General features: G+C 32.7%; 1 protein-coding gene across 1 annotated transcript; it reads left to right on the forward strand.

The window, feature by feature from the left end:
* The first annotated feature begins 7,167 nt into the window (after positions 1 to 7,167).
* On the forward strand, positions 7,168 to 8,910 carry LOC109124678 (uncharacterized). Its single transcript, XM_010444354.3, has 6 exons — positions 7,168 to 7,476; positions 7,563 to 7,618; positions 7,954 to 8,077; positions 8,190 to 8,296; positions 8,513 to 8,576; positions 8,692 to 8,910. Exons 1-6 carry the CDS (start codon positions 7,395 to 7,397, stop codon positions 8,769 to 8,771), a joined length of 513 nt encoding a protein of 170 aa, XP_010442656.1. The 5' UTR covers positions 7,168 to 7,394; the 3' UTR covers positions 8,772 to 8,910.
* Positions 8,911 to 16,430: the final 7,520 nt, after the last annotated feature.

The following is a 16,430-nucleotide window of genomic DNA, read 5'->3' on the forward strand; positions in this document are numbered from 1 at the left end:
TGGAACCATGGAAGATGTGCTCTCGCGGAATTGTGCACAAATAAAATGGGAAGAAAATATATCGTATCAACATACACATTCGTCAAATTTTGACTCTAGCGTAGTGAGAAACGAAAGATCGACACGAGATGATAACCTTACCAAAGACATCAAAGCGGAAACACTACGTCATAAGTAAAGATGAAGAACCTTATCAAACTATAAACAAAACTAAAAGGGAGGAGCGCAATCGTCAAAATGAAAAAGATGTCAATGACATCTCAATTTTTACGGCATGGTGCTATTAGGTTACTCAAAGAGTATATTTTGTCAACTTCCCATGGACTGATGAGAAAACCAGTAGAGCAATGCTTACCTGTGGGGAACAAACGCAAATGATTGACACACTTGAAAAGTTTATGGACGCTTACCCATCGAGCAAACATTTTTCAATATGATAGTCGCGGCTGGGACTCCCACACCCGGAACCCTAGCATCACCGGCCACTCTGGCACCGACACTGCCCACACTGACTCCCTCGGCGTCTACGGTCCTATCAGTACCCCCACCGGCCACACTCATGGACCCCTCCTGGAGGCCCTGCGACTCGCCAACTCCCTCAACTGTCACACTCTGGTCCACGGTATCACTAACCACTGGGCTTCTGCCCCTACCACAACCACGTCCGCGTCCACGACCAGCGACAACACCACCTCTAACCATTTGCACTACCATGAAAAGAAGGCAAAACAAACAATTCAACAGAACACAAAACATAAACTCACCGTGGAATCACACTTTAGGCTCGAAGAGGATATTCTAGGACTCTATGCCACACACAATTGACTAACTCACATAATCAATCAAAGCATGCAAATCCATAGTATCTACAGCACAAAGCCTAGTGAACCCAAACCTAGAACCGTATGTTAAGATAAATACCCACAGTTTGTGGATTAATTACCCATGGAGTGGATGGATGCATCATGCATGATACATGTCTTCCCTTAAACCATTATGAAAACATGGTTTATGCAAACTGATTTATTTTCCTTACATCTTTAATACTATCTCGTTCATCTTTGTTTTGTTAACTTATTCGCCAGTCGTATATATTAAGAAAAGAAAAAGAAAAAGATATATTAAGTTCTATGCAGAGAACATAAAAAAAAATTATAAAAGACAAAATATACTAGAGTAATCATCTCTTTTTGTATAGAAACTTAAATTCAGGAGAAACTATTGAGTAGTGTTGGGCATAAACTTAACTATATAAATTATAATAGATAAATTATGTTGTAAATATAATAATTATATATATATGAATAATTATATTTTCTTTAGAAGATTATATCGATCTGAGCCGTAACGACAAGTGTCGAGCCAATACGGGCCGTAACGACAAATGTCGAACCAATACGGGTTATAACGACAAATATCAATAATTTGTTACTGAAACGACTTGACCCATTTTTTTTAATGAATAATAAATAGCAATAATAATCTAAGTGGTCTCATACCCACTAGCCACCTAACTACAAGCACACAACAACGGATAACATAACTAATACCAATAACCAATAAATAACCAGTATTAATTCATAACAATTAACCCAATAATCCAAATAACATGAACCAAAGAACCAGCAACCTAAACCACATTCTAACGACTCAACTCTAGCAACCTATCAAGGCCAGACAACAACCAATTGAGTCACTAAAACATCCTTCTCTTTGCCTTTACCTGCACCACAAACACAAATTGAGATGCATGAGTATTTGATAAACACTCAGTGACGCAATCCTCCCATCTACTGGTCTATACACACAAGCAATTGAGATAACTCTTACCATCAAACAATAATCAACAAACAAACAACAAACCAGGAAAACTGCATCGACCGACACCAACACATCCATCGATCGACACAAACTGGGGTTGCATCGACCGATGCAAGATTCACTTGCATCGACCAACACTCACACTGCATCGACCGATGCATGCTCGATATCACACAAAAATCCTAATTACGCTCTTAGGTCAAATCGCGCCGTCCTCGCAATGCATCGACCGACACACAAAATGCATCGATCGACGCACATGCCGAGCATTTTTTTTCTCCAAAGCTTCTCGCCGGATCTCCGTTCCTACACCAACAAAACTCGATCCCAAGCCACAAGAAAGCCTCACAAAGCCCCAAACGTCTCAATAACGTTCCAAAAAGCCAAATAACACATAAAACAAGCAAATAAGAGAAATATCAAGCTTAGATAAGCCATGGTCATGCACTCACCTTTGCCAAGACGATTCTGAACCTTAAACAAGCGGATCTACACTCCTAGAAAGCTCCTACAACGATCCCAGCTACAGATCTCGCAAGAACAGCCACCAACTCCCAAAATCTCACCAAGAACGCTCAAGAACACTTTCTCTCTTTTCTTTTTCCCAAACTCGGCCAAACCCGGCCAAACCCTCGAGTTTCTACTTTTATAAGCGATTCGAGGGTTTTCCTAACCCAAAACGCAATGTTTAACTTAAACTCGTCCGCAAAACCGACATCGGTCGATGCATCCCCTAAACCGGGATTCTGGTTCGTGGATGTTATAGTTACGACATTATCAAGAAGATATTTGACTAAATCTTGTGAAGAGAATATTCGGAACTGTAATGCCTCGACCGCCACCTCTCAGTGGGCACCATGATGTCTAATCCCAGTCCATGGGCACACCTTCCTTAATGGGCCTCACGTCCTCTCACTAGTCCCGTAAGCCCATCAATATCCGACGGCAGGTTTGCTATGTCCGGGAGGCTTTAAAGACTTGTTACCGTCCCTACAAATCACCACATCATCTTTCCCTGTGTTTAATCCTCACTCGCACAGTTCCGACATTCATTTCCCGGAAAGTCACCTATCCTGAGACTACTCCAGCTCAAGCACGCATAACTCTGGAGTTCTCTCAGGACCCTTGACCGAAAAGATAAGTTCACTTTTGTGACATAGGTGGCCAAATCAATTCTTTTAAACCTCTCCGCAAGTCTCTGAAACCGGGGTGTCACAATTCACCCCTACTAATAGATCGCAACGTCCTCGTTACGCACCAAGACCGTCACCCACGATGGTGTGAGCCCACTCGACTCCACACTCATCTGGGTTCGGCTCTAATACCACTTGTAATGCCCCGACCGCCACCTCTCAGTGGGCACCATGTCCAATCCCAGTCCATGGGCCCACCTTCCTTAATGGGACTCACGTCCTCTCACTAGGCCCGTGAGCCCATCAATATCCGACGGCCGGTTTGCTACGTTTGGGAGGCTTTGAAGACTTGTTACCGTCCCTACAAATCACTACATGATCTTTCCCTGTGTTTTGTCCTTACTCGCACAGTTCTGACAATCACTTCCCAGAAGGTCACCCATCCTAAGACTATTCCAGCTCAAACACGCTTAACTCTGGAGTTCTCTCAGGACCCTTGGCCGAAAAGATAAGTGCACTTTTGTGACAGGTGGCCAAATCAGTTCTTTTAAACTTTTCCACATGTCTCTGAAACTGTGGTGTCACAAGAACGACCTTAGCTCGTGAAGAGGTGGTTATTCAGGTCTGAATTCCATGAGGATTAGGGTTTAAGAGATTTCTCTATAAAAAGAGAGCTACCTCTACACAATACGAGATGAAATCGAGAGCAAAACAAGAGACCTAAACCATAAAACACACAACTCAATTCTAAGACGCGGCTAGGATTTATGGATTCATTTATTGTGCCTTGAATTCTTGTATTTGAGCTTGATACTTTATCAATAAAATGACTATTCAACATCTATTTCTTGTTTTTCGTAGTCTCTAATTGAATCAATTACTTTTGCCCAAACAAGTAGTTAGATCTTCGAAACGTGTTAATAATAAAAAAAACGTACGAATAGAAAAGATTTCTGGATATGTGGGTTAACTGAAATGGGGTTTGCATATATAACACAATAATTTGATTGTGGTTTGATGTCTAACTAGATTTTGCATATAATTTTTATTACTATTTATATTTTATATTGTATTTGTTTGTTAAATATTGGATGTTTTCTATAGAAGAATAATTAAATTTCCCAACCGTTTGTGCGACTAAATGCAGAGCCGGCCTTTGACACAAGCAGGTGAAACACATGCTTGTGGCATACAAATAAAATAGTGAATATTCAACCCTTTTTTCCTAAAAACTTCATTAATTCTATTGGTAAAAATGTAGGATACTAGTCTTTGGTAAGTTCATATGTAACATTTGCGAGAGGTAGCGAGAGAACCAATCAACACCTTAAACTAATAAGTTGCAATATCATTTTCTTTCTCTGGCTCCGATCCTGGCACTTCTGCTGTAAATCCTTCACTTCACGTGCTATTAATATCGTCAACAAACATAATTAACTATTACATTCAAATCACAATTAAATGCAAAACCTGTTAACATTTTTTCTATGTTATCACCCAGACCCTAGATTAGTGTCAACTTTTTATTTTATTTTTCTTTATTAATTTTGTAACGTATATCACATATAAGTATATAACCTTGCTTGATCGAATTGAATCCGATTAGGACACTATTGAAAACTAATTTTATGCTGCTAAAAATTTATGTCATTTTGCCAATATAAATTTATTAATTTTAGAATATTGTTTTTTGGTAAAGTTTAGAGGTCGCCGGTTCGAATGACGGCGCTTGGAAAGAGACCTTATAAAATGTTTTGATTTCTGGCACAAAGAGATATGCGGGTCTATACACACGAAACCTTTTAATAATTCAAAAAAAAATTAATACGTACGAGAAAAAATGGCCCATGCATGTGATCCCTCGAATGTCCATGCACACACTCTCACGCAACCACCAGATTTCAAGTACATCTCCCGTCATGCTCTCTTGCGTATTTTAAGTTTCATCTTTCATTTCTAAGATTATTGTAAACAACTGTTTCGCCGCGAAAAATATCTTTATTTATCGAAAAGGTTGTAGTATATATATGTGCGTCCAATATAAGTCATGGTACGCCTTATCAACCGCTTGCCAGTTTCCACCCGTACGTGATTAGCTTCATCATCGAGATGTGAAGGCTCGTTTTGTGTATCCTAGTAGACGAGGAAGTATTTAGTCTTGTTCTTAGCCACAACCTTAAAACATTTCTATAAAATCTTTTTGCGAAATTCGCATTTCGAATTTTGAGAAAATCATTTTCCGTGGATCAAACCAGATCGGTAGATAAGTCACAACAGTTGCACAATAGGGCCAATTTCGGAACTAAAGAGATATCCATTTCGACTTTTGTGTAGAATTTATTTTCAGTCGTTATAGAAATATACACTAGCAAAAGTCATTAATTGAAGTTGCGTGAATGTCAAGAAGCACATGGAATGGTAAACTTATGGTTTGGATTGGATCTGTACGAGACAGGACACAGAAGTTGTCATTGACTTCTTTGCGTGCATTGCAGCACTGACTCTAAAGTAATGATAAGCACTTAATTGTGCTTTATCTATAGTATTATCCCCCGCAGTATTCGCTTATCATTTGACGTAATGTGATTTCGATTTTTGTTTTCAAGATTCCAGAATAAAAGTAATTACGAACATGATAATATGATAATGATATTATTATGTATTGAGAAAACGGTGTCCACAAAACTAACGGGAAAAAATAATTTGAGGTTGGTTGATCAAACATGGGCCATCAAATTTAGACCAATGGACTTTTCTTTCTTAGACCTGGCTGACTAGCTCCCCATTTCCTAACCAACGTTCATAAACAAATCTAAAATCTATATTATTTTTTTTTGTATTACTTTTCATATATTTTAATATAGATCATATGAATTGTTTTGAACATTTTTGTAGTGTACATTGTTTCACTTTTAGTAACCTTTTATTAAAAAATGTAACATATAACTTGAGTAGTTTATTAGTATATTAATCGAACTCTTGTTATGTCGATCAACTGAAGGACGTCTTCGAGACTCCGACCAAAAAAAATAGAAATTTTTGTTTACCAATTTTTTTTTTTTTTTAAATTGATTTACCCCAATTCTTAGATTGTAGAGATCACAATTTTTTGTAAAGGTGGTTTAGAGTTAGATTAGAGTAAAATTAAAAGTACTACTAATGTGTATTCCATTGATTTATAGGGTTTTTTTATACAATAAATCTTTTTGAGTTATAGAGGATAACGCGCTAAAATAAAATTAAAAATTCCAATAAAAAATGTTACAAATATATATTGTGATTGTGAACTACTTTATTATAAACACTTCCTTTTCACAAAAGTTAAATTTGATAGAAATAATAGTATATACTTAATATTGAAAATGCTAAGTGATATGCATGGCCAAAATATCCGAACTCAAAAATTTAACCTGAACCCAATTAAAAATACCCGATCCGAACCCGAATCCAAACTTTAAAAATATCCAATTGGATGCTTTTAGTAAATGAAATAGATAACCGAACCTGATTGGGTATATCCAAACACCCGAACAAATACCCGAAACTATCCAAAGTTATATATATATATATATATATATATATTTAACAACAGATTGAGTTGATTTACAAGTTTCAGAAGTAATTTTATAATCACTATTACAACTTACAAGATAAATTAGTTTTCATTTTTAAATATGTCAATTTTCATATGTTAATTTAGATATATTATATAGTTCTAACTTTGAATTTGATACCATTTGATGTTTTAAAAAGTCAAAAATTATCGGCTTGTAAACTTGGTATTTTGTTATTTAGAATTGTCCTTTTCTTTTCATCAATTCAATTTGGTTTGATAACTTTGTTTTTTATTTATTTATGATTATAATCATTTTTAATGAATTTGGATTGATTGCATTTTTTTTTTGAATTTGGATTGAGTTTGGGCTCTTTTATTTTGGTTTAGATTAAAAAATTACAAATCCGATCTGAACCCGAAATATAATTTGAAGTTTTGGGTGAAATCCGAAAATACATAAACTCGATGGGTATTTACCCGAATCCGACCCGATATATAAAAATATCTAAATAGGTCTAATATTTCTAAATGCCAAAACCCAAAAATCTGAAATACGAGAAAATCCGAATGGGTCACTGACATGTTTTTTTTTTTTTTTTTTTTTACAATCGGGTCACTGACATGTTTTGAAGAGGACACTAGTGTTTTTTTTTCCTTGAGCATTCCAGTTATCTTACTAAACTCTAACGCAGTATATTGGGTTAGCTCTCTAATTAGCTCGGTTTAGTTTGGTTTTGGTACGGTTCAGTTCGGTTAAAATGTTCAATCCAAATCCAAAAACAAACAAACAAACAAAAAAATCTAATAAAACTTGGTCGACGTAACCTCACTCTTTCAATCTCCGATCGACGCCGAACTTTCCTTACCCAATTTCGCCGGAGAAGATGCAGCAGAGAAAGCCGACGGCGGGAAGACCCAGTGGTACCGATGGATCAGATTTCTCATACCGCATGGTCGTTGACTCTCGTGAGTTTTACGAAAACCCCAAGTCTCCTCTGTCTCCAGATCCTTAATTATTCTTGATCCGTGTGTTGGTTACTATTTTGTTTTAGGATACACGAAGGTCACTAAAGAAAAAGCTCGTCTCCGTCCTTTGATCTTTGTTCAGGTACTCTTTGATTTGGATTCGTTTTGGTCTAGAATTCGATTTTGTGATGCGTTGTTACAATTGTAGTTCATATGATCAGGTTCTCACAATTGAGGGAGTTGAACAAATTGCAATTAGCTCAAATCTCATATACATTAAGTCACTTTTTACTAGCTTTACCTCATGATTAACCAAATCTTTTAGTTTAGTGTGTAGCAAATTCATAGTTTTTTAGCTTTGATGTCATTGAGATTGTAGTGTTCTTGAAGTTGTTGTATCATTAGTTAAAATGCTTGATGTTTTCTTGGAGATGTATCCTCTTTTAGCTCAAATCTCTCTGGTTTTGGCTTTCGCAGGCTGCGATTTATTTAATCGGAGTATCGTGTGCGTTTCTGACAACTTCAAAAAAGGATGAGATGAACACCCTTGCAATTGCAGCAGCTGCTGCTGGCTTTGTGTCTTCATTGATAGGAGAATTAGGTTTTAACCCTCTCTTCTTTGTTGTTCTGCCGATTAGGCATAACGAAAGACATCCTTTTTGTTTTTTTTTTTGTTTCTTTATATATGTTTTTTTTTGTCTCTGTTGAAAAAGGTTGCAGACGCAGCAGAGTAAACCTTTTGAGGCTCTACACGGCTGCCTCTACCATTGTTATGGTTCTTTCCGTGTTTTGTGCTGTTAGGAGCAGATTAACAATGGAGGTAACTTAACTGAGTCGAACAAACTTTCACTCTTGTACCTCATGAGTCAATTAGCTGATAAGCTTTGCTTAGTTAGAAATACATGTTAAAGATCCGATAATGATCCAAAGCATACCTAGCTGTGTACTAGGGTGATTGTGGTAGTAATGGTATCACAAAAGATGAAATTTAGCTTGTGCATTGATGCTATCACCTAACTCTCGATAAATGATGTAGGAACGGGATAGCTCGGGAACAACAGCGAAGCTTGAGCTCGTAGGGTTCATTTGTGCTCAATTAGGTAAAACATCCAGAAGATTCTACTCAGTTCTTCTTCGAGTACATCCCCTCATAATACGACATGAGTTACTCATTTGGGGGTTATAAATATTATGTTTTCTTGTGTCGAAATGCAGGAGCGGTAGTGCAGATATTCGTGATCGTCGTTACGGGTTCCCTTGTCAGTAACATGTCTCCACCTACGAAAGCAGCATAGGGAAATAGAGAAATCGGGTCTGTGTCAGTGTGTGATTCTCCTACATAAGAAATTTGAAGTTTTGAACGGTTTAGTTTTCTCTACAAAACGAATATTTTGTACAACTCTTGTTAAAAATGACTTACACCTTTTCAATTAACCATTCAAAACACATTATTGATAGAGCGATGCACCATAAGATTAACTCCCTTGACTAGCTCGTCAAAATACAATTCACTTCAGAGATTATGTAAAGTATGACTGCTGACATAGGACTGGGAGAAAAGATTAGCGGTAAGAAGTACTCTTAAAAATTTGTACATGGTTAGAAGTGATAAAATTGGTAAACGTGACAGAACTTCAAGGCTACATGATTGGCACAACTAACAAGTTAAATCTATGCTAGTTTTTTTAAAGTACAAGTTTGAAATAAATTTTTATTTTCCAAAAATTTACAAATTTTTATATGACTTATCTATGTATCCAAATAATTTTACAAATAATTGTTAGCATTCCATCTATTAATATATTGTTCCACGATATATAATATACACATTTTTTTTTATTTTTTTGAGTCATCATATAATACATCAAGTTATAAAAATCATTTTTTTTTTGCATATATTGTGATTGATTTTTTTTTATTAAACAAACATATGTTAACTAATTAATGAAAAGTATGTATGGTTAACGTCCTATATCGGCTAAAATGTTTAAACAAAAATTCATAGTTAAAAATTAAATAAGATCAAAATGAACCCAAATTCGAATGAGCATGATGCTTAACTTAACAAACATCCAAATTTAAAAGTTTGTATACGGTATAATTTGGTTTTTTAGTTTAACTTTTGAATTTTTCTGTATATAGCATTTTTTTTATGAAATGTCTAATTTATTTAACAAAAACTTTTATTTTTACCATAAAATTTAGCAATATATCAGTGTCAGTTAAAGTTTTAGTTAATATTTTATTATAGTGGAATATTTAAATTTCTGATAAATAGTTGTATTTTTAAGCTAAAGTATATTTTTCAATCAAAAATATAATAAAATGTTTAAATTTTTGCTATATATATCTTATTATATAAAGTTGAGTTTTGAAAGTTAGCCATTAACAGGATTTTGACATGTGTCGTGTCAAGTTATCAATCTCAGATTTTGACATGTGTAAACGTTAATATGTAATAGGAAGAATTTGATTACAACAAAATAAAATATTTTGTTTTTAAAAATATTAATAATGTAAAAAGAAAATTATCAAAACTAACTGAATTTATTAAAAAATACAAAGGAGATTATATATATATATATTTCATAAAATTCGAAATTATAATATTATTTACTTATTTTAAATTTTAAGTTATTAATTCTTTGAAAAATAGGAAAAGTGATTAAGTAAAATATACAGTTAATTATTAATTCTAAATTTTGTAAATACTCACTTCTATATAAACATAGATCGTCTTATATTTAAATAATTTATTCAAAAACACTGCTTTCAACTTTGTTTAATTGGGAAATTTTTTTAATGGGAAGGTAAATTTTGTTTATTTTTCTAACCAAAATTTTTCCTAAAAAAAATAATATATGCGTCTTCTTTTCCTAATACTGTAATTTAAAATTTATTGTAATATTTTTAGATTATTTTATTTAATTTATATTTTCAACTTTGAATTATTTGGGATTCATATATTACAGTGCTTATAATTTTCTATTGTTTCTTTAATTAAGTCAAATTAATTTTCTTCCAATTTCTCAACCTTGATTGGTTGGTCATAAATCCTTAATTCTCTATTTTTCCAATTTTCTATTGTTATCATTATTCATTCAATCCTAAAAGAATATATCCAGTAGAACTCATCAACCTAATGGATAAATAAAATAGGCTAATCAAACACAAGTTTACAACAAACATAGATAGATAGATTAGAAAAACATAAATTGTTATTGATAGATCCATAGGAGCTCAAAGACTATGACATCCTGGTTTGCGGAAAAGTTTAAAAGAATTGATTTGGTCACATATGTCACCAAAATTCACTTATTTTTCCGGTCAAGGGTCCTGATTGTTGGAAGTGATTGTTGGAACTGTGTGAGTGAGGAATACATTGGAAAATGTAGATGTACATTGATTTGGTCACATACTTAACTAACCGGCCATCGAATATGGGTGGGTCCACGGGCCAGGAATAGATGTAGGGCCCACTTAGGAAGGTGGGCCCATAGATTGAAAGTGGACATGGGCTCACTAATCAAGGTGGCGGTTAAGGCATTACAAAGACCGAGGCTACATCATGGTGTGTCAAAGACAATTTCATGAATACATTGGAAAATTTAACATTAGTTACTATCAAAAGATTTTGTGACGTAAGAAAAATGTTTTTACTTTCATTGGTTGTCAGACCAAGCTATTTTGAGATAGCAAAAAGACATGAATATGTTCTCTCCACACAGGAGGAGGGCAGAGCCGAGGTTCTCTCTATGGTGGAGAAGGTTGAACACAAGGTTATCTCCCTAAGGGAGGAAGGTGGAGGAGGTTGGACGCAAGGTTATCTCCCCATGGGAGGAAGGCGAAGCCAAGGTTTTCTCCATGGTAGAAGAGGTTGTATGCAAAGTTCTTTTCATAAGGGATGAGGACGAAGCCGAGGTTTTTTCAATGGTGGTCATACATTATTGTGATGATACATCATTAATTAGTATATTATGTAATATTTTTTTTATTCAAAATATTTTTTGAGCCAACAATTTTATTCATTAAAAAACTATGCAGAAGTGAGAGTAAAATAGTTGGTGATAAAAAATATATTTGTAACATAAAGTATATTTAGGTGTAAAAAATACACTTCTAATAGTAACATACATAAAAAAAATTGTAAATAGATATAAATCAGTGTATTATAACAAATATAAAATTTATAAATAACGTACAACAAATTTTAATATATTTTTGTTAAATTTAATTTAATTTAAAAAATTTTAAACCCGTACATCGGGCGGATCCTCTTCTACTTTATATATATAAAATAGTGATGGCCAAGAAAAAAAGTAGTTGAATCTTTAATTCATAAGCTATCGTGATAATCATGTTTATAATATTACTCTATAAGATACTTTTACGCCTTGTTTTTGTCATGGTCTATTCATTAGTTTCAAAAATATTAAATGTTTACTTAGTAGTTAGTACAAATCATGCCCAAACGCAATTGACATATCAATTATGAATTGTCATTATGGTGAAACAAATTTGATTTATGGTATACAACAATATGGGTGGGATAATATATTTTTGTTAAATTTAATTTAATTTAAAAAATTTTAAACCCGTACATCGGGCGGATCCTCTTCTACTTTATATATATAAAATAGTGATGGCCAAGAAAAAAAGTAGTTGAATCTTTAATTCATAAGCTATCGTGATAATCATGTTTATAATATTACTCTATAAGATACTTTTACGCCTTGTTTTTGTCATGGTCTATTCATTAGTTTCAAAAATATTAAATGTTTACTTAGTAGTTAGTACAAATCATGCCCAAACGCAATTGACATATCAATTATGAATTATCATTATGGTGAAACAAATTTGATTTATGGTATACAACAATATGGGTGGGATAATATACAATTTATGATAAATATGTATAAAAATTCAATATTAGATCAATTTCATTTTTTAGTTTGAAATTTTGATGTCTAATCAAGTTGATTTATCATGGCTAGAGTTATAAATGACATTAAAAGAATCGCTTACAACACTGAAATACAAAATGAATCAAAATGAAATCGACATATCAAAAGTTCAAAACCAAACTCAAGATCTCAATAATTCTAAAGAACTATCAAATTTGAAAACAACTAGAAAATTACGACCATTGCTTATTTTGAAGATAACTACTTACTATTTGTTATTAATTGTGTGTTTTTTATTTTGTTAATGCAATTTTGGTAAGTTCTTTGGAATATTTATGGTTCTCTTGTGGTGATGTTTGAGACCAAATCGTACCTACAGACAAGCATACTTTAAGTTTGCAGATTTAAACGGTGCTAAACTACTACTTTTTTCTTTGTTTTTTGTTTTTTTCTTATAAGAGAAAAAAATCAACGCTAAATTTTATAAAATAATAAAACCAGAAAATAGTCAAAGACCAATAAAAATGATTTAAAGTTCTGAATATTTTGGTAAGCTTGTATCTATTTTGGGAACCAGAATTAATTAATTAAAAATAGATGATTAAGACTACAAAAACCTTTTGCGATATATTCTTTTAAACTGACACAAAGTCATTAGGCAATACAAAAGCATTTTCACCCCTGCAAAAGTATTATCAGTCTCTTACACACTGTTACATAATTTTCATATGACCAATGACTAAGTTAGTGATCGAACATTTCTTTTTTTTTATGAGAATTTTAAACAATATAAAAAAATCTTTATTCCCATTTAGAAATGAAATTTATTAATTTCAATTACTTTACTTTTACGTAATAATCTTAGCAATTGCATCAATATGTTTTGCTTACTCTCGATAGAAAGGATGACTACGTTAATGAGCGAACGTATGTAATAAGTAAAGAATCTGTAAGGAAATCTTATGAAAATTAAAATGAAAACCAAAGGTCTTGTTTTTAATTCTAAATGTTTATAAATAAGTCTTCAACCCATAGACAAATTTTTTGAATTATTTTTCTCTCTGTATAACTATAATTACCTTGAGAAGGGAAAAGTTGAAATACATTAAACAAAAAAATAATAATGATAGGCTTTTATATCTATCTTATAACTAAACAGTAAAAAAATCTAATAAAAATGAAAAGAATAAGAATGAAAATGAAGTTAATCTCTGAGCTCTTAAACTTCCTTTCAAGAACCCATATAAGAAGAAACAAAAAGAAGCAGACAAATGGAGAGGATTATGAGGGAAGAAGAGAGGAACCTTAATCCGATGGACAGTGGACTACCTAGTTGCCGATCTGCTGGCAGAAATTTGAAGTTTTGAATGGTTTAGTTTTCTCTACCAAATGAACAGTTGTACAACTCTTGTTAAAAATTACGTTAACCTTTTCAATTAATCATTCAAAACACATTGCTGATAGAGCGATGCACCATAAGATTAAGTCCCTTAACTAGGTCGTCAAAATACAATTCACTTTATATATATATTATGTAAAGTCTGACTGCTGACATAGGACAGGGAAAAAAGATTAGCGGTAAGAGGATACTCTTAAGATATTTGTACATAGTTAGAAGTGATAAGAGAGAATGGTACGAGATCGTTAGTACAGCACTTGCCTTTTTTGTGATTGGACAGCAGAACCAATACAACTCCTCAGTATGAAGATCCCTTTCATAATTCGTAATGTTATAAAAATGAAAGAATGAACAATAGCAAAATTTGGTCATAGTGTCGTTACTTACAAGAGATGAGTGTTTCTGGGTACTGACCATTTCAATCTGCGAATTCAAACGGTTATGCAGCAATAAAATTGATAAACGTGACACAACTTCAAAGGTTGTAATAAAACGCCAAAATTATCTCCGCTGACATCAAGCAAACAGACGTTACTGAACTGAAGCTACGTTCATAACTCATAACTCAACTAGTAGTATATGTACAAATGTACAATAGTTTCACTGCATGGCGATATAAGATTGATGATTGATAAATGCTTTTGTTATTGTCTTCTCTTTGCCAAAGTCAACGGTTAAAAGTGGTGTAATAGTTAAAGAGGCTTTACTATCTATTTTTAAACAATTTTTAGCGTTTTAAGTAAAGAATCTATGTGTTGCGGGAAGAGTTTTCTCTCTCTTTTCTCTACGATTTTTTAGAGAGAAAGAAACTCTCTCCGATCAGTTTTTTGTTCGCCGGATTGGTTTTCTTCGGCTTAGTTTTCCGTGTATCGAGCTCGCTTCTGGTATTTCTGGTTCTGTCAACAGGGTTGGCTGGCTTTTATCCGGCAACAGTGACTATCTTAGCACTGTTTTGGCCGGCTCTTTCTCCGGCAGCGGTGGCTACCTTAACACCATTTTGGCTGGCTTTACTCTAATAGATCTGTCATCCATCTCTCGGTGGTATTTAGCTAGACTTAGATCCGGGTTTATGATGTAGATCTATTTTCTTGAAGATCGAAAAAATGTTTATTGAAGACGAAGATGAGGAAGTTTTACGTGGAGCCATTCTCTCAGCTAATTGGAATTCGCCTTATTCTTTGGGTGTAGATCGGGATTTCTTGTAACTTTCCGGCCCTTTCGGCCGGATTTCAAGTTTACCGGCGCTACTTTCGTCTGTCGGTGATTGGAGTCTCTACCCTCTTCGACTTCCCACGTGTCAGTCATTCCCGTTTCTTTCTTGCCACGTGCTTGGTGTGTCAATGCTTTTCTCTTCTGTCTCAAAAAAGGTTTTATTTTATGGGTCTGGGCTTTTGTTTATTAGACTTGTTTTACAGGCTTGTTCTATATTCTCGTGTTTGTAAAATATTGGTATGTTATTTTGGCTTTTGTTTGATGAATAAAAAGCACAGTTGCCAAAAAAAAAAGTAAAGAATCTATGTTGACGGCAAAAAGAGAAAAAAATAAAGAATCACCTATATAATAAAACGGAAATACACAACATTGTTTTGTAGACTATATAATTTTAATAAGTTGGTTACAAATAGATTATAATTAAGCTTTATATTATTTGTATAGTCTGGATTTATTGTTTCCAAAAATCTTAAAAACAATATTCTAAAGAATTATTTGATATCATCTAACTTACCATATTAATTTTCTTTATTAAATTATTCATCAAATAAAATCCTTTGATATCTAACTTAACATATTAATTTGTTAATTATTATTATACTTCACCTCTCATTTTTTATATATGAGCCAATTTGTGAAACAAATAAATTCTCATATTATATAATTAAAAAATACTTTTATTTCCGGATATACCATAAGTTGAATTTAAAAAAAACAAATATAAATGATTCAATCTATAAAATATTCAATTTATTAATATTATTCTTTAAAAATAATATCTACTGAATTAAAAAATTTACTGGGTAACGGGTCAAAATTTAAATATTTAAATTCAATTTCATATTTTTTTGTTGAATTTTATAATTTTATATAATAGAATAAACTTTAAATAATTTATTTTGAAATATTTTTAAAATATTGAAACTTGATATTAAAGTTAGAAACTATAAACACTCTAAATTGGTTTGTTATAGCAATGCCAATAATATGTCACTATAATATGAAAGAATTTAAAAAACCAAGTATATTAAAACAAAAAGTATAACAATATATTAAATTACTCATAATATAATAACTCACTTTTTAAAAACTAAATTCACAAAATTATGTCTTATAATGACATTCAAGTCATGAGGTAGAATATACATTGTTGAAATAACTTCACGTACATAAACTAATACAACATATTAAAATTTTATTTTAAAATAGAAAATATACAAAATTTTGTATAAAATAAAATTTAATCAGTGCTATAGCACGGATACTTATCTAGAATCATTAACAATATAAAACTTACAAAATAAGTGTCTTTTTTAAGTCATCATATTTAGCATATGATTTTATTACATAATATTTTATCCAAAAAAACTTTTAAAAATAATCACATAAATTATATTTTATAAAAAAATTACAATATAAATAAAATGAATTTCAATCCG

The sequence above is a fragment of the Camelina sativa genome, chromosome 11 (genome assembly GCF_030686135.1).
Source record: "Camelina sativa cultivar CO46 ecotype springtype chromosome 11, ASM3068613v1".
Lineage (NCBI taxonomy): Eukaryota > Viridiplantae > Streptophyta > Magnoliopsida > Brassicales > Brassicaceae > Camelina > Camelina sativa.